The following is a 27,387-nucleotide window of genomic DNA, read 5'->3' on the forward strand; positions in this document are numbered from 1 at the left end:
TCTGGACTCTTACTTCACCCCATTCTTCAATCCTTTTGGTAGTTAGGTTCCATACTCGCAGATTAGGAGTAGCATACCCAAGGAAGTAACCTTCGATAGCTTTGGCACCAAATTTCCCATCAGGTTCAATCATGGTACATGGTGCACCAAAAGGTTCGAGATATTCCAAGTCTGGAGTCTTCTTGTGAAGGAGTTCGAAGCATGTTTTCCCGTGTCTTTTCACTGTAAGAACCCTGTTCAATGTGTAACAAGCCGAGGCAACAGCTTCAGTCCAGAATCGAACTGGAAGCTGAGACTCGACTAACATGGTTCTGGCAGTCTCTATCAAGGTTCTGTTCTTTCTTTCAGCGACCCCATTTTGTTGTGGCGTATACCGAGAGCTGTACTCGTGAAGGATTCCTTTTGCAGCACAAAATTCATCCATAACTCTATTCTTGAACTCGGTACCATTGTCGCTTCGGATTCTTCTCACCTTTAGATTATACAGATTTTCTAACAAGGTGATCAATTTCTTCAGAATCTCAGGAGTTTCACTCTTGTGAACCATAAAATCAACCCATGAATATCTTGAGTAGTCATCAGTAACTACCAAGCAGAAGACTTCTCCATGCACACTCTTGTGTTTGACTGGGCCGAAAAGGTCCATATGCAAACGCTCAAGTGGCATGTTGACAGTGTTTACTTTCTTCAGTGGGTGAGATTTCTTGGTTTGCTTTCCCTTTTGACATGGCACACAGACATCTTGGAGCTGAAAGTTCTTCACATTAACACCTCTCACCAGATTGTTTTTGACTAGGTGATTCATTTTTCTAAGGTGAATGTGACCCATTCGTCTGTGCCAAGAGATCGTCTCCTTTTCAGTGGCTTTTGAAATGAAACAAGTGACTTGCTTGGACTGAGTAATAGCTTGGCTCATATCAAGGACATATAGATCATTCACCCTTGGAGCCGATAAGAGAATCCATTCAGGAGGGATCTTGAAACCCGGCTTCAGCACATAACAACCGGCATCATCAAAATGCACGGTGAACTTCTTGTCGCAGATTTGAGAAACACTCAAGAGATTGTGATCCAATTGTTGTACATAATTGATCTTGTCAAAGCTCACAATCCCATTAGAAATTCTTCCCTCGCCGGAAATGTAACCTCCCTTGTCACCTGCAAATGCGACATATCCGCCTCTGATACTTCTCACATCGAACAGAAGACGATAGTCTCCAGTCATGTGCCTGGAAGCTCCACTGTCGACAATCCAAAGACTATTAACAGTTCCTCCTGGAGCCGCCTGCACATACAGTTAACACATCAGATTGAGAGGGGGACCCAAGCCTTTGTTGACTTGGGTCGTCCTTGATCATCAAGGAAAGTGATCTCTATCACTTGATGATTAGGAAATAAAACTTCTGGTGCTCCCCCTGAATTCAATACCTGCTTTTGTTTCCAAGCTTGTGGCACTTTACCAGTATTTGAATTAAACATTTTTGTATTTACTGGTTTTACGTTTGCAGACTTAGCTTGTACAGGTTTTGCATCCTTGACCTCAGATTTCAAGGCCTTCTCAATTACCTTTTTGTTCTTTTGTTTTTCTTTCTTTTCCCTTTCTTGTAAGACACGCGGGTCTTGTTTAGGGGAAACTGGTTGTTTTTGGTAATTGTTTTCATGGGGAACACTTCCTTTTTCTTTCAACTTCTTCAAATATGGGCAATATCTTACGATGTGCCCAATTGTTCCACATTCAAAACACATTCTCCGCTCTACAAACCTCGGAGAACTGTGTTGATGACTCGACTGAGAACCAGAAACTGAACTTTGTGGTTTAGATGTGCTAGGACCTAAGTCACATCCGTTTGTGTGTTGGGTATAATTGTTTTCATCATTTCTCTTTAAAATTCTAACTTGTTTTATGAATTCAATGTTAGATTTATTTTGAAATGTTTCCAATTTGTCCGTACCCTTTGACTCGACAAAGTTCATTTTCTGTTCTCCTTTCTTGACAGAAGCTCTCTTGTTTTGCACCCTAGGAACCTTAGGTTGCTCAACCCTAGATTGTAGAATTTTGGGTTGTGCAGCCTTAGGTTGAGGAGCTTTAGACTGTTCAACCTTAGGTTGTTGAACCTTTGGTTGTGCAGTTTTAAGCTGCTGTACCTTTGGTGCTTGTGCCTTTTGAGCTTTCTTTTCCTGTACCTGCTCTTTACCTTTTCCAGAATTCACTTGTTGTTTTCGCTCATTTGACAATTTTTGATTTCCGTATTGTTTTCTAATTACTTCACACGGAACGGGTTCACATTGGGTGACCGTAATTTTGTTACCCTTGTTTCCCAAAAACTTGTCAGTTCTTCCTTCAAAAATTTTCTCAATTAACTCTTGATTTACGTTTTTGATTGGAAAATCCTTGTCAGAATAAATTTTACTGTCTCCCTTGAGCGTATACAACAAGTTATTCGTTTCACTGCTAGGTACACTGGGTTTCATTGCCTTTGGTGTTTCAGCCTTACTCGGTTTCACTGCTGGATCACACAAGATGTGATTCTCAACTGGAATGTCTGGTGTAACCGAGTTAGACTGTGGCCTCACAATTTCTTCAGATTCATCGTCTGAAGAGTCAGCATCCTCAATGATGGGAGGACTCTGTTCCTTTTCACACGATGAATTTTCCACATTCTCAGAAGCTGATTGTTCCGAGGAAGATGTACCAGTTTTGAACCCGAGGCCCGCAGCAAAGTCATCTCGCGCAAGTGGCACAGTAGGTTCAAAACGGGGCATATCCTCGTCATCAGGCTGTTTTGAATAATTGTGGCTCATTGGGGGAGGACATTTTTTGTATCCAATACATTTTTTATCCCCCTTTTCCTTTTGAACACTGATGATGTGATCCAAAACAAAGCGGGAATTGGAATAACTGTCCAATTTCTGCTTGATTGCATCACACTCGCATCGAGCTGTAGCTAACTCCACCATTTGTTTCTCAATTGTGTCAATTAAGTTATTATTAGCATGTTGTTTTCTCAAAACAGCCTTTTGTAATTCAGAAACATCATGTTTTAATGACTTAATTGTTTCTTTAAATTCTTTTTCATTTTTGGTTAAAAAGAAGTTAGCTTCAGATGCTTTGGCAAGATCAACAATCAATTCTTGATTGTGTTTTTGTGTGATTTCAAACAGACTTTCCTTTTCTGCATATTCTAGACATTTAGCACATTCAACAACAGCAGACACAGAGTCAGGTTTAGAATCACATACCTGTGAGGTTTGTCCTTCAACATGAGCCATGAAGGCTGTAAGAAAAGAGAAAGATCCGTCTTCAGAGAAAAATTGAGAAAGCTTCTCAGAAGTTCCAGCAGCTTTCTGGCACAGAATAGACTTTCTCTTGCATAATGCTTCAGCATCAGCCAATAATTCATCAACCTCCAGATCTAAAGCATCACTTGACATATCACCAGTATCAAGTGATTCACCATCAACACTTCCACTGTAACCCGAGCTATCTTCATCTTCTGAAGATTCGCCAGCAGACACGGGTTCTTCAACCTTTTCAACTACCTTGGCATAACAAGCTGTGCCACCATTACCTCCATTACCTCCTTCTCCAAGCTGAACACTCCAGTTACAAATCTCATCAGCTTGAACAACTAATCCTCTGTGGGGATTAGAGTTTGCGGATCCAGAAGTATTTCCTCCCACGGGAACTAATTGTCTGTCAGAATTGTTCTGTTGTTGCTGAGGCTGTCTTGAATTCCTAAAAGGATTCTGATTGCCTTGCTTGGGTGGCTTCTGACATTCCCGTTTGAAATGACCCTTTTCACCACAGTTGAAGCAGGTGACAGCATTTTTATCAAAACCATACTTGGTGTTGTTGTTGCTTTCCAAGCTGGTTCTTCCTGTTCTCTCCATAAACTCTTTAGCTCTACGAATGGCACTAGCAAGGGCCCACTTTATATCCATCATCTCAAACTCTTCTTTGTCAATTTGCTGGTAATCTTCGTTGGTTAGATTGATGTTTCCAATCTGACCTGCAACCATCCCACAATAAGCACTAACCAAGGTGTTTAGCATCTCCATATGTTCCTTGGCTATCTCAACACTGACTTTAGAAAAATTTGAAGTATCCAATCTGACAGTGTTCGGATTGGAAGTAGCTTGAAAGCTTGAAGAACTTCCATAAAATCCTTGTTGTTGTGCCTGTTGCTGTTGAGCTTTGTTTGGATCTAGGAAAGATGGTGGAGTGAACTGTTGAGCTGTCTGTTGCATATACTGTTGTTGTTGAGAAGAAGAAGAATCTGGTCTTGAGATCATAGTATATGCTGATGGATCAAACTGATCTGCTGTGGACGGTCCGGAATTAGAAATGAAGGCAGTTTGCAGCTTAGCATGTTGAGAAGCTGGCTTTTCTCCACTAATACCACCTGCAATCCCAAAATACATCTCTGGATTCTGAGGAGTGACTGTTCTTTTCGCCTTGAGCTTTTCTTCAACATCTTTGTTTTCTAACTTCTGAATAAGCTCATAAACGGTAATCGTATCCAGAACACCGTTTTCCTTGAGGATTTCAAGATAACTGCTCCACTTTGCTGGTAAGCTATCAGCAAATCTCTTCACTAGTTCTTGTGGGGAGGCAGTGACTTTGAAAGCAAACATTTCACTCAGCAGATGGTGAAATCTTGTAGATAACTCAGCTAAACCCTCATTCTCCATGCATGTAAAGCCCTCAAATTCTTTCTTCAGCAGCTCTTGTTTAATCTTCCTTGATTGAGCATTTCCTTCACATCTCAAAGTTAACATATCCCACAAGCTTTTAGTCGTTGTGCAGTAAACAAATTGGTGGTATATGTCTTTATGAAGAGCTTGCGTAAGAATCATGAATGCCTTCTTTTCTAATTCAAACTTCTTCTTGTCGTCATCAGACATGGTGCTATACGTTTCTGGATTTGATCCTGCAACTTCTAATTCATTTTCAAATGGAGTGAAGAAACACATCCAGAGATCTTGACCTTGCCCCTGTACATACGTTCTTAGCCTTTCCTTCCACCATCCCCAGTCATTGATATGATTCAATTTTGGTGGTTTTGTACTTGTACCGGTTTCACTATCGTTCTGCATCATGGCTTGAATGCTGTTGCTTTGATTTGTAACTAACGCCCACTGACTTGCAGTTATCATTGCAGTTTGAGGTGGAGCGATAGCCCGCATCCATGCATTTTTAACGAAATCTGACGCAGATTGCGTAGAGGATGATTGTGGATTCAAGGTTGTTGTCGTCCATGCGGATGGATCCCATTGACCGTTTGTACCCATTTTCTATTTTAATATATTCTGTGAAAATTAACTTAATAAAAAGTTGATTTTCACAAACTATGTTAAAAGTTTCGAAGGATAGCAAGCAGCCGAAAGATTGAGGATCGAAAGACCTGAAATTCACAACTGTTAAGTCTAAACAATTAAGACTCGAAGGATCCACGAAAGATCACACCAGTTCGAAGGATCAACAGTGTCGAAAGATTACTGTTGAGATTCGAACGATGACCTCGAAGGATAACCTTGAAAGATTCACCTTCACGAAGGATCCTTATCTTTCGAAATGAACAGTGACTCGAAAGATGATCTTTCAAAAAGATTCCTTGACTCGAAGGATAACCTGCTGACTTCGAAGGATGTTCGAAGGATGGCTATCTTTCGAATCTCCTAGTTCGAAGGATATCTTTCGAGTTCGAAAGTTATCTTTCGATGGTTCTGACACAAGTACAGAAAGGTACAAAAGTTGGTGAAAAGTTGATGTGGTTGGTGACCTGCTTTCGGCAAAAGAGGATGTCCTGACACCACCTTTTCACAAAACAGTTTGACTTTCAAAAATAATACCCAAAATAGAACCTTCTTATCCACACCAAGGCAACCGGAATTTGACCGGAATAATGGTCGGAAAACAGAAAAACTATCGGATATGATTTTTAAGTTACCCAAACCTTCCCGTAACACACCCGGTTAGTTTAGAACACGTTTTTATGGTTAAATATCCAGAAAACACACTGAAAACGGGTGCTAAACCAAGAAACTTTTTGTCCAAAAACTACCAAGTCTTGCACAAAAACCCGGTTTTAACAAGGAAAAGAGCCACGGCTCTGATACCACTTGTAGGTCCCTCGGAGGTTGAGGTTTAACCTATTCCTTGTTATGTTTAACCCACTAGCAAGTGCGGAATCCAAGCTAGCAAGCAAACCGGAGTTTATATGTAAGCAAAGTGAACAAGAGAAAGAGTAGACAAGCAAGTATCAAAGTTTTCTCTTGTATTTCAGTGGACACGGTTACAGACCTTGACCAAACTGAAAATACACTCTAACAAAGACCTGGGTTTCACACACAAAAGCTCTCTATCAAGAACACACACTTTGGACAGAAACTTATCAGAACTACTGTGAAAGTGAAACCCTTCATGGATATATATACCCAAAACAGATTCCCATGCACGAAGGATAGACATTCTGATCGAAGGATTATCTGTCGACCAGAAAGCCATTCGAAAGATCTCGAAGGATCTAAGCATACCTCGAAGGATTGTATATCCTTCGAGGTCCACAGAGATACTTCGAAGGACATCTTTCGAAGTCATCGAAGGATACTAAACATCCTTCGATGACATCCTTCGTGGCATATCATCTTTCAACTACTAAGTGTTCAAGTTTGGCCAAGTCAAACCAGGAGGATGGTTGACTTGGTCAAACAACACATTACAATACATAAACACACATAAAGGACGTAAATACAACGACAAAAGACATCGTTTTATACATTACAAAATATAGACAAAGTACAGACACAAAGTGCACCAACAAGATACATATTCAGATGAAGTAGCTACAACGACTAACTGCAACTGGTGAGCAAAACAATGAATATAAAATGCATACTTATTTTCATGTAAGATTTTTTGTTTTAATCCATTTAGCTCACCACGCATATTGGAAGCTCCGTCATAACCTTGACCTCTAACTCTAGACATTGTTAGACCATGTTTTGCAAAGAAATTATCGATAGCACTTTTTAAAGATGATGCACAAGTATCAGTAACATGCCCTACCCCGATAAACCGTTCGATAACTTCCCCACCATCATCAACGTATCTCAAAACCACTGCCATTTGCTCCTTTATCGAACAATCACGAGACTCGTCAATCAAAAGAGAAAAGAACCTACCTTTAACCTCATTCACGATAATGTTTCTTACTTCCGTAGCATAAGCATTAACAACTTCCTTTTAGATTTTAGGCGAAGTCAACTGATTATTTCAAGGAGCATTCGAATTAAAAACCTTATTTACGTCAACATTATGCTCACAATACCGGTTGAAAAGTTCAAGAAAATTACCTCGACTATTAGAGCTTGTAGCCTCATCATGCCCGTGAAAAGCCAAACCTTGTTGTAAAGGAATCGAATAACATCAACAACAGCGGTTAATCGAATACGATAATCAATCTCATCTTGCTTACAGCGTCTTGGCATCATATAGTTTACATTATCTCTTTGATCTTTGAATGACTCGAATTGAACTCTTGCATAATTATGTCTACTATTCTAACCCCCTTCATGATCACGAAAAAATTTCACATGCCTTTTTCCAATTATTAAAACCATGATTAATGTAAACATCATCCCCAAATTTATTACCGGCAGGGAAAAGATAGCACCATAAACAAAATGCGGCATCTTTAGACACACTGTATTCTAACCAACAAAATTTGTCAAACCATGTTTCTTGAAATTTTCTCATAAATCCACAAACTTTCGTTTTAGCGAAAACATGACCTTTTGGTTGACAAGCACCTTTCGCTATGTACCATCTTCTTACTTCTTCTCGTATATTGGCTGGATAATCATTAATTGGCTTACGTAATGTCGGGTCACCAACAATTTCATCTTCAGATAATTCAAATTCCTCTCGACTTCTTTTGTTGTTATGCTCATTAGAGTTTAATGGATTTGATGAAGTCTGGATACTTGGTTTGGGTTCTTTGTTAGAATACTTTGGTATAGTTGCATTCCTATGATAAAAATAACAATAAATTAGTATAGAAAAGTTTATTTAAAACAAAATATAAAATTGGCATTTTAACTTACAATAACAATATAATATATACTTGTTGAAAGATAGATAACACTTTAGTTCGGTCGATGACTATTAAATGGAATAATAAAAAAATTATGGCAATTCAATTCATACAATTCATTCCAGGACTATTAAATGGAATATAATAATTACGACGATTTAATTCATACAATATTTTGATTAATACAAAATAAAATCATAATTAATACTTGAAAATAGAATAAAACTTACTTCATCATTAAAAAACTTTTCCACTTCAAGACTTGAAAAATCACAATGCAGAATGATGGACCTATGAGGCTATGACTTGTCCACTTTAAGACTTGAAAAATCAAAAAAAAAAAAAAAAAAAAAACTTTTCAAAGAAGAAAGAGAGTGTCACACGGCAAAGTAAATTTTTCTTGAGAAAACAAAACAACATTAAAGAATTAGGTTTTTAGTTTTGGGCCAAACTAATTTTGTTAGTCTTTATTTTCCCTAAAGCCCATTTTAAATTTTAAAATATATCCATAAACAACCTATTTCACTCTTTTAAAAAGCCCTTAATGTATTATCTTCTTCATTTTACTTGGAAAATAATCATTTTTCACCGGAACACCGTGTGCCACCGTTAGACCACCGTGCGCCGCCACATGCCAGCCGGAAAATCTTTAAAGATCTTTATTTTTTTCTTCTAATATCAAAGCTTTACGCGAGACAATCAGGAGGGTCAACTATATAATTTTTTTTCGCTAAGTAGTCCGGTATACTGAAAACAATGTGCTTTGGTGTTATTATATGTATATTTGTGTTTCATGATTTTACGATTTGATTCGAATTCGATTTCAAGCTTTAAATCGCTTTCTGGAATGTTATACGCAAACTAGTGCGTAAACATAATCAGTTTAATGCAACAAACACTCCGGAATAGTGACATAGGCTTAACATACCCTAAATAACCTTCATATAACTTTGAAATAAGTTTTGGATGGTTTGGTGTGTCAAAAACAAGTTTGTTCGATCGCAGGGACTATTTGTGTCAAACTGCGAGACTATTTGTGTTAACCGCAGACTTCTTGGTGAAAGTTGTTGAGGTAGGGGATCGTGTGATCGTAGTTAATGTTTGTTGAAAGTCAAGTTGTATTGCATGTATTGATCTTTTTCAAAGTAAAGATTTTAAGTTTGTTAGTATATTCGTTAGATGTTTTACAACTTTTGTACCGAAGTTTAATAAGCACATTTCCAACATATATGAACATTCGGGAAAGTAATTCCCTTCTAAAAATATATAGTGATTCATTGTTTAATAAAATGTGGTATGAATGGTTTTCTAAAAACAACCTGTTTGCACATACTTTCAACCAGATATCGTTTGATGTTTTACAACTTGTGTATCTTTACTTTCTATTAAAATGTTTTATGCATGATTTTCTAAAAACCACTCGTGTTTGCACACGGGGTTTGCTACTAGTACTATATAATAAAAGAAACCATTTAGGGGACACTTGTCATCATATTAGGTCATATATTTTTTGATTTTCCTGCCAATCTCTTATGGATAATTATTATTTAGTTTAATCTCTTATGGATAATTATTATTTAATTTAATCTATTCTAATTAATTATAGATAACTCTCTTACGAAATATTATCTAGTTTAATCTCTTCTACTTAATTATATATAATTATTATTTAGTTTAAATTTAATGTATATTTCTCATTTATAATATTATTTATTTGATTTTCTATATCATATGACAGACACCTATGAAGAAACAGTGATCAGAATGACCAGAATCAATCAGATCAGGGGTTTAGTCTCTGCATAAAAAGGTTAATCCTCTTGATGATTCGGTGGTTCGACTGAGCTTCCTCTACGGTGATCACTGCAAAACAGAAAAAGTCGTTAGACTCGCCACGAGGAGAATGGGGGTTCTCTCCGTGACCACCCTCCGGCGTGAGAATAAGTACAGTGATCTCGATGAAGAAGAACAAGTAGTAAAAGTGAAGTGAGAATAGCTTATGAGATCACACCTGTAATGGCTTATTTATAACCAGTTTTTGGCGGGAAATAGTCTGACGGAGATAGTAACGGAAAGTATTTTCTGTCGACGGTTATTCCCTTTTCCGTCAATCACTAACGTCACATCCATGTACACAGATTGTGAGTGTGATCAACGGCTGGGGAGATGCCACGTGGAAAGTGGGCTTTGTGTAGATTAATCTTCAATCGAGTGTCATCGTCGTGAGTAGATGATCGTCCAAGATTATTCCACGTCATAGTTAGTTATAACTGAATGGCTATGCTTGATGAGCATTAGAAAGTCTTCTAGAAGATCTACAGCTGTAAACCTTTATGTCCTTGCCACGTGTCTATTCTGTTGTAACAGAAAAGATCCCTTTGTTCAAGTCTTGCTTTTAGGCGCGCGGAGATGTTCGTGACTTTATCTTCAAATCTAACTGTTCCCTTGCGCAGGGCCGCGCGAGGGTGTTAGTTGAATGTTAGTTTCTCCTTTCTTCCGGCGCGTGTTCATCGGAGACTATTTTCTTTCATAACTTGTTTGGGACCACCGCACAGCCGCGCATGGTCTCGTTAAATACGTTATAGAATTGAGGCTTATGGAATGGTCTTATGTGCTTGCGCAAGATTTTTTGGGACCATATTCCTTTGTTATAGAGTTGTTTCTTCCCAAATCCTGTTTAGGACCACCGTGTAGCCGCGTAGGGTCTTTGTTCAAGATGTTTTTGGGATAAGGTTGTGGTATGGTCCTATGCGCCTGCGCAAGGTTTTTGGGACCATACCCCTTCAAGTCCAGTGTTGCTTATACGCAAGTAGGTGGAGCACTGGAGTATATAAAATGAAGTGTGCGCTTTTTGCTTTGAGAAGTAGCAGGCTTGTTTGGCGCGAAGCAAAAAACTTAGTTTGTGAAGTTGTTTGGCAGTGCGCCGTGGAAACTGTGGTCGTATAAATTTAGCTGTTTCCTTATTTGTTGGTGTCCACTTGCTGTTATGATGTGGACTTTAGAGTACAATTATACGACTTGTATAAAAGTTGGTTGTGATAACTATGTTCTGTAATCTTTGTTCCATGTAAAACAATGTTAATTATCAATAAAACAATGTGCTTTGGTGTTATTATATGTATATTTGTGTTTCATGATTTTACGATTTGATTCGAATTCGATTTCAAGCTTTAAATCGCTTTCTGGAAGGTTATACGCAAACTAGTGCGTAAACATAATCAGTTTAATGCAACAAACACTCCGGAATAGTGACATAGGCTTAACATACCCTAAATAACCTTCATATAACTTAGAAATAAGTTTTGGATGGTTTGGTGTGTCAAAAACAAGTTTGTTCGATCGCAGGGACTATTTGTGTCAAACTGCGAAACTATACCGATTTGTATGGTAACTAACATTCCGGAACTTGATCATAAGTTAAACATACCCTAAATATCCTTAACATAGCTTAGAAATAGGCTTTTAGGGGTTCGGTATGCTAAAATAAACTTTATTGATCAATAGGGACTAAAAGCGTCAAAAAGTGCATAAGTTTGCATTTTCGCGCATATCTTACGTTCTGATTATATCTGGACATCCAAAAATTTTTGTAATCATTAAAATATCCTATTTTATTGACTGACAAGCAAAAAATCCATTCGTCGCTTAATTTGGATCGTTTTTGCGTCCGTTACAACTTCCGTCGTAATTAACCGAACAGCGCAATCGTACGACCAAATGAGCCGACATCCGAAATGTTTTTTAAGGATATTTTAAGTTCCCTATACATTAACTTCATTTTAGAGCTTTGAAAATGGGATTAACGGGGCTTAAACGTGTCAAAAATGCATCGAAAACCAAGTTTGGGGCTTCAGGGACTAAATCTGTCATTTTTGAAAGTTGCTGGTCTGCAAGGTCCTTACGGACCGTATGCTTAGGACCTTACAGTCCGTAAGCTTACTCCAGCACATCAGTTTTGCAGAAACATTGAATCTGGCCAAATCCACCTATTCTAATGATTTTAATCCCTGGTTTTGCACTCTATGGACTGGTATTTATGTACCCCTTGTATTACAATACCATGTGCCCACATGGAGGGTCAAGATTGATGCACGTTTTGCGAGGAACGATCCTAACGGTTGTGGGTTTTCAATAAATACCCAACTCATTTCATTCTTTCCTCACAAATCTGATTCAATTGCTCTAAGTTGGTGTTTAACACTTCATACCTGAGCAATTTGAATCAAGATCTCCTAGCTTGGACCCTTTGTAAGTATTCTTTCGTGATTTTATGCGTTTTTAAGCAACAAATTCAAACTGTCTTTGACTTTCTGCTTTGACCAGGTTATGGTCAACATGAAATTCGTTGAACTTCGCAACGTGAGCGTAATCACGATGGATATAGTCCCTTGTGGCTATACCAACTGATTACCACGTTGATTAGGCGTAGTGACGAGTCATAGTTACGGTCAAAATGCGTATTTATGTGTGTTTCGTAACCAAACTATTCTTGGATATCAAAGCCCTTTGTTTTGATATCAAAACCTGTTTTCTAACATAACTAAACATGTTTTAACATGTTTAGCTCATCACTTTTAGTCTAATGCTTGTATAGAGTCGTAAGTCAAGCAGTCTAAACAACCGTTTAGACTTTCAAACTCGACCCGTTTGGTCGATCATTAGGATCCGACCAAGCATGTTTAGTGACCATAGTTGTATAGGGAATAACCTTCCGAGGATATACCTTATGGTCACTTAGGGTTAATTAGTTGTATGATAGGTAGTTTATATGTCTAAGGTTAAATGACCAAAATGCCCTTTTCATGCATAATTGGATTTTAAGCATATGTAGCTTAAACTTTTTTCACTTAACTAATTATGCAACATATTTAAACATGTCTAGGCATATAAAACTTGTCATAGGACTAGTTAGACGTCTTGAACGCGATTTTGCGCAAACGACGCGTTAAAGTAGCATAAGCTACCTTAATGGGTCGTAAGGGTCGAAAGCACTTAGGATAGGTTCCGATTTAGGATGTAGGCTTTGTTAAACCATATCACATGAGTTCCAACACTCATTTGGTTTACAAGACCTCATTCTATCCGATCTTCCGATTTAGGTGTCGATTATTTGACTAGTGATTAATTACTAGGTGCTGTTTGAAATTTCCCTGGTTTGCTTGAGTTTGTTGAGTTCTTTGGATTGAGGATACTTTGCACTTCGATGTGAGTACATAGTTCCCCTATTTTTACTATTTTCAATTGTTTTTGGGGTGATTCATATGTGTTAAATGATTTCGAGGTTTAAACGATGGTTTCAAAAGCGACTAAAATGGTTTATATTAAATTAATAACGATTTCGATAATGTGAACGAACTTGTTGGTTGTAATTACATAACGAATGACATTCATTAACATTGATCAATCCGACCAGTATTAGGTTATGGTATCATAGGATCTGACAAATCCCGTTATCAGACTGCACCCATGGTTATGTGTGGGGGTTGTGGGTAGCGACTGAATCTGTGATTGTTAACTTACACTTTGGTGGTTTGTTAATTCGAGTTGAACGAGGGGCGAGTTGTGAAGGTTTGGATGTTATTAACGAGACGACCAAAAGTAGTTTTCACAATTAAAATGAGTTAAACGATTTTGGGATGAGTTAAACGATTTGAAACGATTGGTATAAGTTAAACGATTTAAACAAATTAAACGATTTGGATAAACGATTGGTTTTTGGGTGGTGATTAGGTAATGGGATGGGTTTAACATGATAAAAGCATGGTAGATACGCCGCTGGTACTTCTTATATATAAGTGTTTTTATCATATTACATTCCGTGTCATTATTTAGTTCACTTGGGCAAACGATTTTGAAACAATGTCACACAACGATGTTTTCTATATGATATAAACCATACGAGTTTTATAACATGAACAATTTACTATTTGGATTATTTAAACAAATGTTTTTGGGTTAAGAATCATGGCTATGAGATTTTATAAACTATAACCCACTTGATTTGAGTTGGTTAATTATGTTGCAATACTATACACTTTTCAAAACAAGGTTTTTAACAAAGGTATTGCAACATGTAAACGAGCCATGAATCCGATACTCTCATAAAACCTATGTGCTCGCCAGCATTTCTTTGTTGACTTTGTTTTTACATATGTTTCAGGTGATGTTGCATGATGTTGATTGCTAGGATGCATGTGTCACATAGGATCTGGACGAGGCCTTAGTGACATAACAACAATGATAGCCGATATGTAACTTGTTGGTTTCGTGTTAAGACAATGTAAATTACTTAATAAATCAATAAAACGAAACTTTTTGTATCCATGGTTGTGAAACAATAATTCTGTTATAACACTCCCTGACGTTTCCGCCACGATTTGTTGTTTTACGTGGTCGGGGTGTGACAGAAGAGTTGGTATCAGAGCCAATGGTTATTTGGAATTAGGTTATTAGTAATGCTTTGACCTAGACTATAACTTTCTAGGACCCCAACGCGAGTTTTCTTGCGTTTAGATTTTAAAACAAAACTGTCACCTATCCTTAGGTGATAACCACAATAAGAACACAAATTTCGATTCCACTTTGAAAACTAATCATTTCTTCGTAAAGGATTAGTTATAAGGTTTTGAACCCTTTAAGTTTTCAAACTCTCGTCAAAGTTTGGGTCTAAATAATGTGAACACGTGCAAACTGGAAGGGTGAGTGCATGTACCCTGAGCTTTCTGTCTAAGGCTAGAGTGTTCGTACAAATCCGCAATATCGCACCAGACACTCTTACCTGGGAACTCTTGGGGTGAGTGTTCACTTATAGGCGAGCATGTCTTCGCGATACATTATTTTGACCCATTTACTTTGATTAGTCATTGCGTGTCATTTGTTTGTTCAAGGTAACAAACGAATGATTGCCTTCCTTGTGTTTTGTCGATGTTTTCAATACCTCTTGTGTTTTTCCAATTGTTGACCTCACTCGTTTCTCATGTTTCCTTGTCCTTTTTAGACAATGCCTCCTCGACGTGATGCACAACCTGTAACTAATGAAGAAGTCGCAGCCCTTGTCGCTCAACAAATGGCTGCAGTGCTTCCAGGCGTAGTAAGCCAGATCCATCAGTTATACAACAACAATAATACACAATGTAGTTTCAAGAATTTCAATTCTGCTAAGCCGCTAAAGTTTTCTGGGTCGCAAGGAGCAACCACGCTCCTGCAATGGTTTGAAAGTTTGGAAAGCACATTCAGACATGTGTAATGTCCGAATGAGCGTAAGGTTGAATTTGCATCAAGTGTGTTCGAGAAGCGTGCTCTTACATGGTGGAACGGTGTTATGCGTGATAGGGGTGCCGATGTGGCGATGGCACAAACATGGGAAGAGCTCCGAGCTCTCATGATGAGAGAGTTCTATCCCCATCACGAGATTCGAGCTTTGGAACGAGAATTCGATGATTTGAAACAAGATGGGGGAGAACACCATGCGTATACGGATCGTTATGAGGAGCTCAGTTTGTTGTGTCCTACTATGGTTACCCCGTTGGAAAAGGCGATAGAGAGGTATACCAATGGTTTGCCCGATTCTGTGCAAGACAATGTGACTGGCAGTACTCCTACTACTGTTCGTCAAGCGATCGCATTGGCTGCTACTCTGATCGAGTCTCAGGTCAGAAAGGGGAAATTGACCCGCAAGGGTGACAAGAAGAAGTCAGCTGATTCTACACAAGACAAGGGTAAAGGTAAGGGTAAGAAGAAGGGTGAGTCTTCGAAGAAGTCGAGGAAGCACAAGGCTTCCCAGAACTTTGCAGTTACTGCACAGAACCCTCAGAACCCACCAGCACTACCTCCTGCAAAGAAACAATATGCTGGTACCGCACCTCACTGCACTTGGTGCAATGGTCATCATGCTATCCAACAGGCGTGTAAGCAGTGTACTACGTGTGGTAAACTCAGGCATCTAGCCAACATTTGTCGTTTGGGTCAGAATCAAGCTGTTCAGAATCAGTCTCCAGTTTAGGGGAATGCTGCTAGATTCCCACCTGGATCATGTTACAATTTTGGAGAGTTTGGTTACTTCCGCAACAACTGTCCGAGGTTGGGGAACGCGAATGCAAATGCGAATGCAAACGCGAATGCAAATGCCGCTCGTGGACGAGCGTACAATCTAAATGCAAACGAAGCTCGAGCTGACAACGAGGTTGTCAATGGCACATTCCTTGTTAACAATCGACTTGCTTCTATTGTTTTTGATCCTGGTGTCGATAGAAGTTTTATTTCGTTATCTTTTGAGCCTTTACTTGCGATACCTAGAACTAAACTGAGGAAACCCTTATCTGTCGAAGTTGCTACTGGTAAACCTCTTGTACTCAATTCTGTTATTCGTGATTGTCAATTGAACCTCGATAACCAACTTTTTCCTTTTGACCTCACACCAATGCAACTTGGGAGTTTCGACATTATCGTGGGAATGGATTGGTTAACCAAACACCATGCTGAGGTGGTTTGTTTCGATAAGATTGTTCGTGTTCCTCTTTCATCTGGCGATGTTCTGGAAGTTCGTGGTGAGAAACCTTCTAGTAGTTTGAAACTCATGTCGTGTACGAGGGCCCAACGTTATTTACGAAAAGGATATGTTGCTTTTCTAGCACATGTCACCGAGGAGAAAAGCAAGAGCAAGAGTATTCAAGATATCCCGATTGTTCGAGATTATCCAGAGGTGTTTCCTGATGAATTGCCTGGTTTGCCTCCAGTTCTTCAAGTCGAGTTTCATATTGATCTTGTACCCAATGCTAACCCGATTGCGAAGGCACCTTATCGACTTGCACCGTCGGAGATGCAAGAGTTATCAAAACAGCTTCAAGAGTTATCTGATAAAGGATTCATCCGTCCGAGCTTTTCGCCCTGGGGTGCTCTTGTCCTCTTTGTGAAAAAGAAAGATGGATCTTTTCGAATGTGTATAGATTATCGTGAGCTTAACAAGCTTACCATCAAGAATCGATATCCCCTACCTCGAATCGATGATCTCTTTGATCAGTTGCAAGGTGCTACCTGTTTTCCAAGATCGATCTGCATTATGGGTATCATCAACTTCGTGTTCTCGAAGAAGATATTCCCAAAACTGCTTTCCGCACGAGATATGGGCATTATGAGTTCACGGTCATGCCTTTTGGTTTGACGAATGCTCCAGCTATCTTCATGGACTTAATGAATAGGGTCTGTAAACCTTATTTAGACAAGTTCATCATTGTGTTCATCGACGATATTCTCATTTATTCGAAGTCTCGAGTCGATCACGAGCAACACCTTCGTTTGACACTGGAACTCCTGAAGAAGGAACAACTTTTTGCTAACTTCTCCAAATGTGAATTCTGGCTTAAAGAAGTTCAGTTTTTGGGTCATATAGTCAACAAGCGGGGTATTCATGTGGATCCATCCAAAATAGCTGCTATTAAGGATTGGAACACACCAACAACACCTACAGAAGTTCGTTCTTTTCTTGGTCTTGCTGGTTACTATCGTTGATTTATTTCAAATTTCTCAAAGATCGCGGTTCCACTCACTTCTTTGACTCAAAAGAATAAGCCTTTTGAGTGGGGACCCAAGCAAGAAGAAGTGTTCCAAACGCTGAAACAAAAGCTATGTGATACTCCTATTCTATCTGTGCCTGAGGGAAATGATGATTTCGTTGTCTATTGTGACGCGTCAAATCTAAGACTTGGTTGTGTTCTTATGCAACGAGGTAAAGTGATAGCTTATGCGTCAAGACAGCTGAAAGTTCACGAGAAGAACTACACAACTCATGATCTTGAGTTAGGAGCTGGTTTCGCACTCAAAATCTGGAGACACTACCTTTATGGAACGAAGTGTGTGGTTTTCGCAAACCACAAAAGTCTCCAGCATATTCTCAATCAGTAGGAGCTGAACATGAGGCAACGACGTTGGGTTGAGCTCTTAAGTGACTACGATTGCGAGATTCGCTACCATCCTGGTAAGGCGAATGTCGTAGCCGATGCGCTTAGTCGAAAGGTGCGAATCAAGCTTCATTCTGTTCAAAACTCGTATCTCTCAAGCTCAGCAATTTTGTGTTTCACAAAATTTGATGGGTAAGGAATTACCACATCAGCTTGAGCTTAAGCTCAAAGCGAAGGGCGATGGGTTGCTCTATTTCAAGGATCGTTTGTGGGTTCCGAAACAAGATGATCTTCGCACTTTAGTAATGGATGAATCTCACAAGTCTCGATATTCTATCCATCCTGGTGCTGATGAAATGTACAAGGATCTTCGTACTCAGTATTGGTGGCCTGGTATGAAGAAGGATATTGCCTTGTATGTATCGAAATGCCTAACTTGTCTCAAAGTCAAGGCTGAACAACAACGACCTTCTGGATTGCTTGTACAACCAGAGATACTGGTTTGGAAGTGGGAGAACATTGCTATGGATCTCATCACTAAATTACCGCGTACATCTAAAGGTCACGATGCTATTTGGGTTGTTATCGATCGATTAAAAAAGTCAACTCATTTTATTCTGATTCGCGAGGATCTATCTGCTGATAAACTTGCAAAGATTTATGTTGATGAGATTGTATCTCGACATGGTGTTCCTTTAGATATCATTTCTGATCGTGATGCTCGATTTTCATCTCATTTTTGGAAGACCATGCAATCTGCTATGGGAACCCAACTAAATCTAAGCACTACTTATCATCCCCAAACAGATGGATAATCTGAGAGGACGATTCAAACTTTGGAGGATATGCTTAGAGCATGCGTGATAGACTTTGGTGGTAATTGGGATTCTCATCTTCCATTGATCGAGTTCTCTTACAACAATAGTTATCATGCTAGCATCAATATGGCACCATTCGAAGCTCTCTACGGTCGAAAATGTCGTTCACCTGTCTGTTGGAATGAGATTGGGGAAGCTCAGCTTACTGGACCTGATCTCATTCTGGAAACGACAGACAAAATCAAGAAAATTAGCGATAATCTTGTGACAGCTAGAAGCCGTCAAAAGAGTTATGCGGATATGCGACGCAAGCCCTTGGAATTTCAAGTCGGAGACCGTGTCCTACTCAAGGTGTCACCTTGGAAGGGAGTGGTGAGATTTGGAAAGAAAGGAAAACTTGAACCTCGATATGTTGGACCATTTAAGATTGTTGAAAGAATTGGAAAGGTTGCCTATCGACTAGAGCTACCTCCAGAGCTTGGAAATATTCATCAGACTTTTCACGTGTCCAATTTGCAAACGTGTTTAGCTGACGCTGATCTTCACATTCCACTCGACGAGATTCAAGTTGATGAAACATTGCACTTTGTCGAGAAACCTGTGGAGATAATGGACTGTGCAGTCAAACAGTTAAAGAACAAACGGATTCGATTGGTCAAGGTTCGTTGGGAGTCCAAACGTGGCCCAGAGTTTACTTGGGAACGTGAGGACCAAATGAAGATGAAATGTCCGCATTTGTTTTCACAAGTTTCCTCTAGTTAAAATTTCGGGACGAAATTTCCTAAAGTAGGGGAGACTGTGACAATTGTGTTCTGTAATCGTTGTACCATGTGAAACAACGTTAATTATCAATAAAATAATGTTCTTTGGTGTTATTATATGTGTTTTGGTGTTATTATATGTATATTTGAGGTTGATGATTTTTCGATTTGATTCGAATTCGATTTCAAGCTTTAAATCGCTTTCTAGAAGGTTATACACAAACTGGTGCGTAAACGTAATCAGTTTAATGAGACAAACACTCCAGAATAGTGACATAGGCTTAAAATACCCTAAATAACCTTCACATAACTTAGAAATAAGTTTTGGATATATTTATAATTATATGTATATATATTTATAACTATAGCTTTTTGCGTCCGTTACAACTTCCGTCGTAATTAACCGAACAGCGCAATCGTACGACCAAACGAGCCGACATCCGAGATGTTTTGAGCATATTTTAAGTTCCCTATACTTTAACTTCATTTTAGAGCTTTAAAAATGGGGTTAACAGGGCTTAAACATGTCAAAAATGCATCGAAAACCAAGTTTGGGGCTTTAGGGACTAAATCTGTCATTTTTGAAAGTTGCTGGTCTGCAAGGTCCTTACGTACCGTATGATTAGGACCTTACGGTCCGTAAGCTTACTCCAGCACATCAGTTTTGCAGAAACATTGAATCTGGCCAAATCCACTTATTCTAATGGTCTTAATCCCTGGTTTTGCACTCTATGGACTGGTATTTATGTACCCCTTGTATTACAATACCATGTGCCCACATGGAGGGTCAAGATCGAAGCAAGTTTTGCAAGGAATGATCCAAACAGTTCTGGGTTTTCTATAAATACCCAACTCATTTCATCCTTTCCTCACAATCTGATTCAATTGCTCTAAGTTGGGGTTTAACACTTCATACCTGAGCAATTTGAATCAAGATCTCCTAGCTTGGACCCTTTGTAAGTATTCTTTCGTGCTTTTATGCGTTTTTAAGCACAAAAGTCAAACTGTCTTTGACTTTCTGCTTTGACCAGGTTATGGTCAGCACGAAGTTCGTTGAACTTCGCAACGTGAGCGTAATCACGATGGATATAGTCCCTTGTGGCTATACCTACTAATTACCACGTTGATTAGGCGTAGTGACGAGTCATAGTTACGGTCAAAATGCGTATTTATGCGTATTTTGAACCAAACTATTCTTGGATATCAAAGCCCTTTGTTTTGATATCAAAACCTGTTTTCTAACATAACTAAACATGTTTTAACATGTTTAGCTCGTCACTTTTAGTCTAATGCTTGTATGGAGTCGTAAGTCAAGCAGTCTAAACAACCGTTTAGACTTTCGAACTTGGCCCGTTTGGTCGATCATTAGGATCCGACCAAGCATGTTTAGTGACCATAGTTGTATAGGGAATAACCTTCCGAGGATATACCTTATGGTCACTTAGGGTTAATTAGTTTTATGATATGTAGTTTATATGTCTTAGGTTAAATGACCAAAATGCCCTTTTCATGCATAATTGGATTTTAAGCGTATGTAACTTAAACTCTTTTCACCTAACTAATTATGCAACATATTTAAACATGTCTTGGCATATAAAACTTGTCATAGGACTAGTTGGACATCTCGAACGCGCTTTTGCGCAAACGACGCGTTAAAGTAGCATAAGCTACCTTAATGGGTCGTAAGGGTCGAAAGCACTTAGGATAGGTTCCGATTTAGGATGTAGGCTTTGTTAAACTATATCACATAGAGTTCCAACACTCATTTGGTTTACAAGACCTCATTCTATCCGATCTTCCGGTTTAGGTGTCGATTATTTGACTAGTGATTGATTACTAGGTGCTGTTTGAAATTTCCCTGGTTTGCTGGAGTTTGTTGAGTTCTTTGGATTGAGGATACTTTGCACTTCGATGTGAGTACATAGTTCCCCTATTTTTACTGTTTTCAATTGTTTTTGGGGGTGATTCATATGTGTTAAATGATTTCAAGGTTTAAACGATGGTTTCAAAAGCGACTAAAATGGTTTATATTAAATTAATAACGATTTCGATAATGTGAACGAACTTGTTGGTTGTAATTACATAACGAATGACATTCATTAACATTGATCAAGCCGACCAGTATTAGGTTATGGTACCATAGGATCTGACAAATCCCGTTATCAGACTGCACCCATGGTTATGTGTGGGGGTTGTGGGTAACGACTGAATCTGTGATTGTTAACTTTCCCTTTGGTGGTTTGTTAATTCGAGTTGAATGGGGGGCGAGTTGCGAAGGTTTGGATGTTATTAACGAGACGACCAAAATTAGTTTTCATAATTAAAACGAGTTAAACGATTTTGGGACGAGTTAAACGATTTGAAACGATTTTGGAAACGATTGGTACAAGTTAAACGATTTAAACGAATTAAACGATTTGGATAAACGATTGGTTTTTGGGTGGTGATTAGGTAATGGGATGGGTGTAACATGATAAAAGCATGGTAGATACGCTGCTGGTACTTCTTATATATAAGTGTTTTTATCATATTACATTCCATGTCATTAATTAGTTCACTTGGGCAAACGATTTTGAAACAATGTCACACAACGATGTTTTCTATATGATATAAACCATACGAGTTTTATAACATGAACAATTTACTATTTGGATTATTTAAACAAATGTTTTTGGGTTAAGAATCATGGTTACGAGATTTTATAAAGTATAACCCACTTGATTTGTGTTGGTTAATTATGTTGCAATACTATACACTTTTCAAAACAAGGTTTTCAACAAAGGTATTGCAACATGTAAACGAGCCATGAATCCGATACTCTCATAAAACCTATGTGCTCGCCAGCATTTCTTTCTTGACTTTGTTTTTACAGATGTTTCAGGTGATGTTGCATGATGTTGATTGCTAGGATGCATGTGTCACATAGGATCTGGACGAGGCCATAGTGACTTAATAACAATGATAGCCGATATGTAACTTGTTGGTTTCGTGTTAAGACAATGTAAATTACTTATAAATCAATAAAACGAAACTTTTTGTATCCATGGCTGTGAATCAATAATTCTGTTACAACACTCCCCGACGTTTCCGCCATAATTTGTTGTTTTACGTGGTCGGGGTGTGACATTGGTACTAAATTTGTTTGGGATGTTGAATCTGGTTTTTTATTGACCGTTGTTGTGTCAATAACTGTATTGCTCTGTTGCGCGAATAATGGTATAAATGTGTTGCCACACATTTAATGAGCTATTGTACAATCTTTGTTATTGCGCTGTCACGCAAGTAACTGTATTAATGTCCCGCCGCACAATTTTAATATTGCGCTGCTGCGCAAGTAGGTGTATTAATGTGCTGTCGCACAACTTTATTATTACGCTGCCGCATAAATAACTGTGTTTTGCCCATTTTAGTTACAATGTTTGCATGGGTATGATTACTTTGTTTAGGTAGAACAAATAAAGATGGTATAAAGCTCATGTGTGAACGTAGGGCTGGACCTTGCGCGGTACTTGTGATCGCGGACCGTTCATGAGACTTGTATTGTATTACCATAGTGTTTTTGTGCTTACCAAAAGGAATCACATGCATTTGTAATAAAACATAGTATAGTGGTAGTAAAAACTTTGTATTGATTTGGATAGGGTGTAGAGGCCGGTAGATACAAAGTAAATAAATACGATAATTATGGTGTATACGCAAACAGTGACCATTGTGTGTTGGTTAGCGTTGTATGCTGTTCCAGTACGAATAGTCCGGTTACAGACAATGGTACCAAGTACGCGTGACGTTTGTTCCATCGAGCCACCGTAGGGTGTACGCGCCCTTACCTAGAACTTCATTAATGACGTAGGCCCCTTCCCATTTGGGCGCGCGCTTTCCCGGTTTTTCAGCGTTTGATGCTTCGTTGTCTCGTAGGACGAAATCTCCCGGTACGAAAGTGCATATGTGTACTCGAGCATTGTAATATTTTTCCAGTTTCGATTTATACCTGGCCTCATTGCTGGTTGCGTTTTAGCGTCTCTCCTCGAGGAGGTCCAGGTCAAGTCTACGCTCATGCTCATCGTTTTGTTTTTCCATGGCTAGCATTCGAGGTGATAAAGGCCAATTTCTGCCAGAATTACGGCTTCGGAGCCCTAAACGAGGCTGAATGGCGTTTCTCCCATGCTAGTCTTCGGCATAGTGCGGTGAGCCCATAAAATACTTGGGAGTTCGTCGACCCACCCCCGTCTAGCGGTTCCCAACCTTACTTTAATGCCATCTACGATCTGTTTGTTGACGTTTCCGACTTGACCGTTTGCCTGTGGGTGCGCCACGGAGGCAAAGCTATGTTCGATGCGCATTTCCTTCATCCACTTTTGTAGATCTTCTAACACAAAATTTGTACCATTGTCTGTGATGATGCGCAGTGGCAATCTGAACCAACATACGATGTGTTCCCAGATGAATTTTCTGATGACCATTGCGGTGGTTGACGCTAGGGCCTTGGCTTCCACCCATTTGGTGAAGTAATCCACGAAAACTATTATAAATTTCACTGCGCCTGGTGCGTCGGGAAAGGGACCTACTAAGTCGATGCCCCATTGTTTGAAGGGCCATGATGCGGTTACTAGAACCAAAGGGTTCTTTGGTCGAAGTATCTTTGGAGCATGACATTGGCATGACGTACACTTGCGCAAGATCTCTACAGCGTCTAAATGCATACCCGGCCAGTAATAACCCGCACACATGATTTTTGCTACTACCATGTGTGGGCCAGCGTGGATTCCTCATAGTCCTTCATGGATTTCCCGGACCAGATATTGTGTGTCACGCTTGTCTACGCATCTTAGTAGAGGTCCCATGTAAGACTTGCGATACAAAATTCCATCCACCATTTCGTAATTTAGCGCTTTGTGTTGAATTTTTCTCGCTTCTGCTTTCCCCTCCGGAAGAGTTCCATGTTGTAAATCATAATTCCTAACATGAGGCAAGAGGCTTGCATAGTATCCTCGATATACTTAATCCAATCGTTACAGGTATCCTTATCTTCCATAAGTTGTTCATCGGGATTAGGATTGTTCAACACATAGGATATCTTTTCTTACTTGAGAACGATTCTTAAGTCTCGATATTAATCCGTAAAGTGTTTTAATTGAGACAATCCTTTTTTTAAGGATTGTTTTTAGTGATAGCTTACGGACGGTTTGGGTAATATTGTTCGCGGCCATCTACAAGGTTCAATTTTAGTATTTTCGATATTATTATATTTTAATCATTAATACCCTTTTATGTCTCATGGACAATTAATAATTAAAATCTAGAATCCAACATTACATTTAAATATTGGTTAGGTGACCTTTATCCCATTATTTAAATTAACAAGGTAGTCAACGTTTGACAATTACAACCCTTTGCAACTTCTACCCATATAGGATCGGTTAAACATCTTTATGTTTAGTTGGCATGTTTAATCCCATCAACACCTTTGTTCCCCATGCTTCGGTGACCCTTAGTTCATGGTTTCCAAATCAAGTTGATGCATGCTAGTGTGTATATGTTTTAAATATATATTTTAAGCCCTTTTTACACTTTAGCCAAGTTTTAAATTTATAAAACACGATATTTACTAACACTAAACTCACACATGGGCAACTGCACCCATCGTGGACGTAGTATAGTGTTGGTAAGATACCGAGGTCGTCCAAGGACACAAGAGCTTTTAGTACCGGTTTATCCTCAACGTCTAATCAAATCAAAATGTTAGAAAAAGATTTTAAACTAAGAAAATAAAACTAACTAAATGCTGAAAAATAAAAATAAAAATAAAAACAGATAGACAATATGAATCACTTGGATCCGACTCGTGTGTTAGTATAACCTTTGATTATTTTCGCACTTTTGCACTTATTTAAGAGATTATCTTAGTTATTGTAGTAGGGCCCTCTTTTGAAGGCGACGTTACCCTCAACCCAGTAGTTTGAGTCAGCAAGGATACAATCCTAAAGGGTCGGATTATTGAAAGATAATTAATTAAGTTATTAATGCAAATTATGGTAGGCTCCACTTTTGGAGGTGACGTTACCCTCGACTAAGTAGTCTGAGTCAGCAGGGATACAGTCCTAAATAGCCGGGTTATAGTATTAATAGTAGTTAACTTATGAGGGGATCAAAGAGTTTGGACCCCCGCCATCCAATACCTTTGGGTATTGAAGGAGGTCCTACTAAATTTGACCCAGGTCCCTTTCAGGACTTCTAAACGCTGAAAAAGGGCAAGACCCTTACCAAGCCGTTCACTTAACCCCCGACCAGGTAGCCAACATCCCTCCATATAGACCGTGGGGATATGAATGGTGAAAATCTTTTATTTTATATAGACAGTAAAATAACGCCAAGACACCACGGACAAACGATAAGGAAGAATCACCTTCAACATAAGCAACTAGTTATTAAAGTCGTTAATACAAAACCAACTAAAAAGTGCAAAAGATTAAAAATAAAAAGTATTATACTAAACACTTGTCTTCACCAAGTGATGTAAGAGACTTAGGCAAACGTGGCCTTGATTGTCAAGAACTCTTACGATCAATCTTGGATCCCGAGACGACTCACACACTCTATGATGGACAATGGATGATGGTGGTGGATGATGGTGTTGTGATGGTGGTGGGTGGTGGATGAAGTGTGAGAGAGGTGGTGTGCCAAGGGATGAGTTGCAATGGCTCCAAGCACTCCTATTTATAGGCTGAAAAGAAGCCTGGGCACGGCCCCGTGTCCGCTGGGCACGGCCCCGTGTCCGCTGGGCACGGCCCCGTGCCCGTCTGACACTATCTCTCTTTATTAATTGTAATTCGCAATTACAATTAATGCGCCTGCAGTACTTTGGGCACGCCCCCATGTTCACTGTGCACGGCCCCGTGGTGAGCAATAGAAGCTTCTATAGGTTTGTCTTTTCTGCTGCTTCTTGGGCACGGCCCCGTGCTCGCTGAGCACGGGGCGTGTTCAGTCTTCTGCCTTCTCTGTTTTGCTTGGGAGGATGTTGTCGGGGGGTCGGGCAGTCCATTTTTGTTTCCTTTCTTGTATTTATGTTAGATTAGGCTGTCTTTTTGCTTCTTTTGTTAATTTGAGCTCATTTAATCCTGAAAATACAAAAGGAAGACAAAAACACACTTTTTCCAACATTAGTACTTAAAAAGGGTTAGTTTTATGCCCCATTTGATGTAATTTATATGTTGCATTTTACACACATCAAATATCCCCACACTTGAATTTTTGCTTGTCCTCAAGCAAAACTCTTTAATATGTGGCTTACACTCCCAAATGGAATGGGTAGAAGAGAAGGTTTTGGGCTTGTCATAGAGTGTCGGGATTTTCCAAGATTGTTTAGGTTTTATTTTTACTTATTTACAATCCTATTCGTCATGATTTATTAAAAACTTTTCATAAGGTAAATTATTTATTAAGGCATAACATACCTTTCTAAAATTTCATTTATATACAAGTTCACATACCTCACGGGAGAAATCACTCATACTCGGCCGAAGGTGTATTTCTTTTAGTGAATCACTCGAGAGCGGCATGGAACTTATTCCTACCATAAGCTTGCCAAGCAATCAATCCTCCTCCTTTTTAACTTTATACCTTTGTAAATATCAAGAGGACTTTTTGGGTGAAGGGTTAGGCTTGGGCTAAAGGTGGGTGGTTGGGTTAGTGGTTAGTAGAAAAGGGCGAAAAGCGTAAAAAGCGTCGGTTTTCGTAAAACATTTTGTTTTTGTGACTTTCTATTTTCAATGAAGTATTTATTGAAACAAGCTTTTGAGGAGCTTTGTTTGTTTATTTC

The 27,387-nt window shown here is 39.0% G+C and overlaps 1 protein-coding gene across 1 annotated transcript; it reads right to left on the minus strand.

The window, feature by feature from the left end:
* Positions 1 to 7,579: 7,579 nt before the first annotated feature.
* On the minus strand, positions 7,580 to 24,316 carry LOC110914454. The gene is made up of 2 exons (XM_022159244.1): positions 23,814 to 24,316; positions 7,580 to 8,030 (listed from the first exon to the last, which is right to left on the minus strand). Exons 1-2 carry the CDS (start codon positions 24,314 to 24,316, stop codon positions 7,580 to 7,582), a joined length of 954 nt encoding a protein of 317 aa, XP_022014936.1.
* Between the last annotated feature and the right edge of the window lie 3,071 nt (positions 24,317 to 27,387).

Source organism: Helianthus annuus, chromosome 15 (genome assembly GCF_002127325.2).
Source record: "Helianthus annuus cultivar XRQ/B chromosome 15, HanXRQr2.0-SUNRISE, whole genome shotgun sequence".
In the NCBI taxonomy this organism is placed as follows: Eukaryota; Viridiplantae; Streptophyta; class Magnoliopsida; order Asterales; family Asteraceae; genus Helianthus; species Helianthus annuus.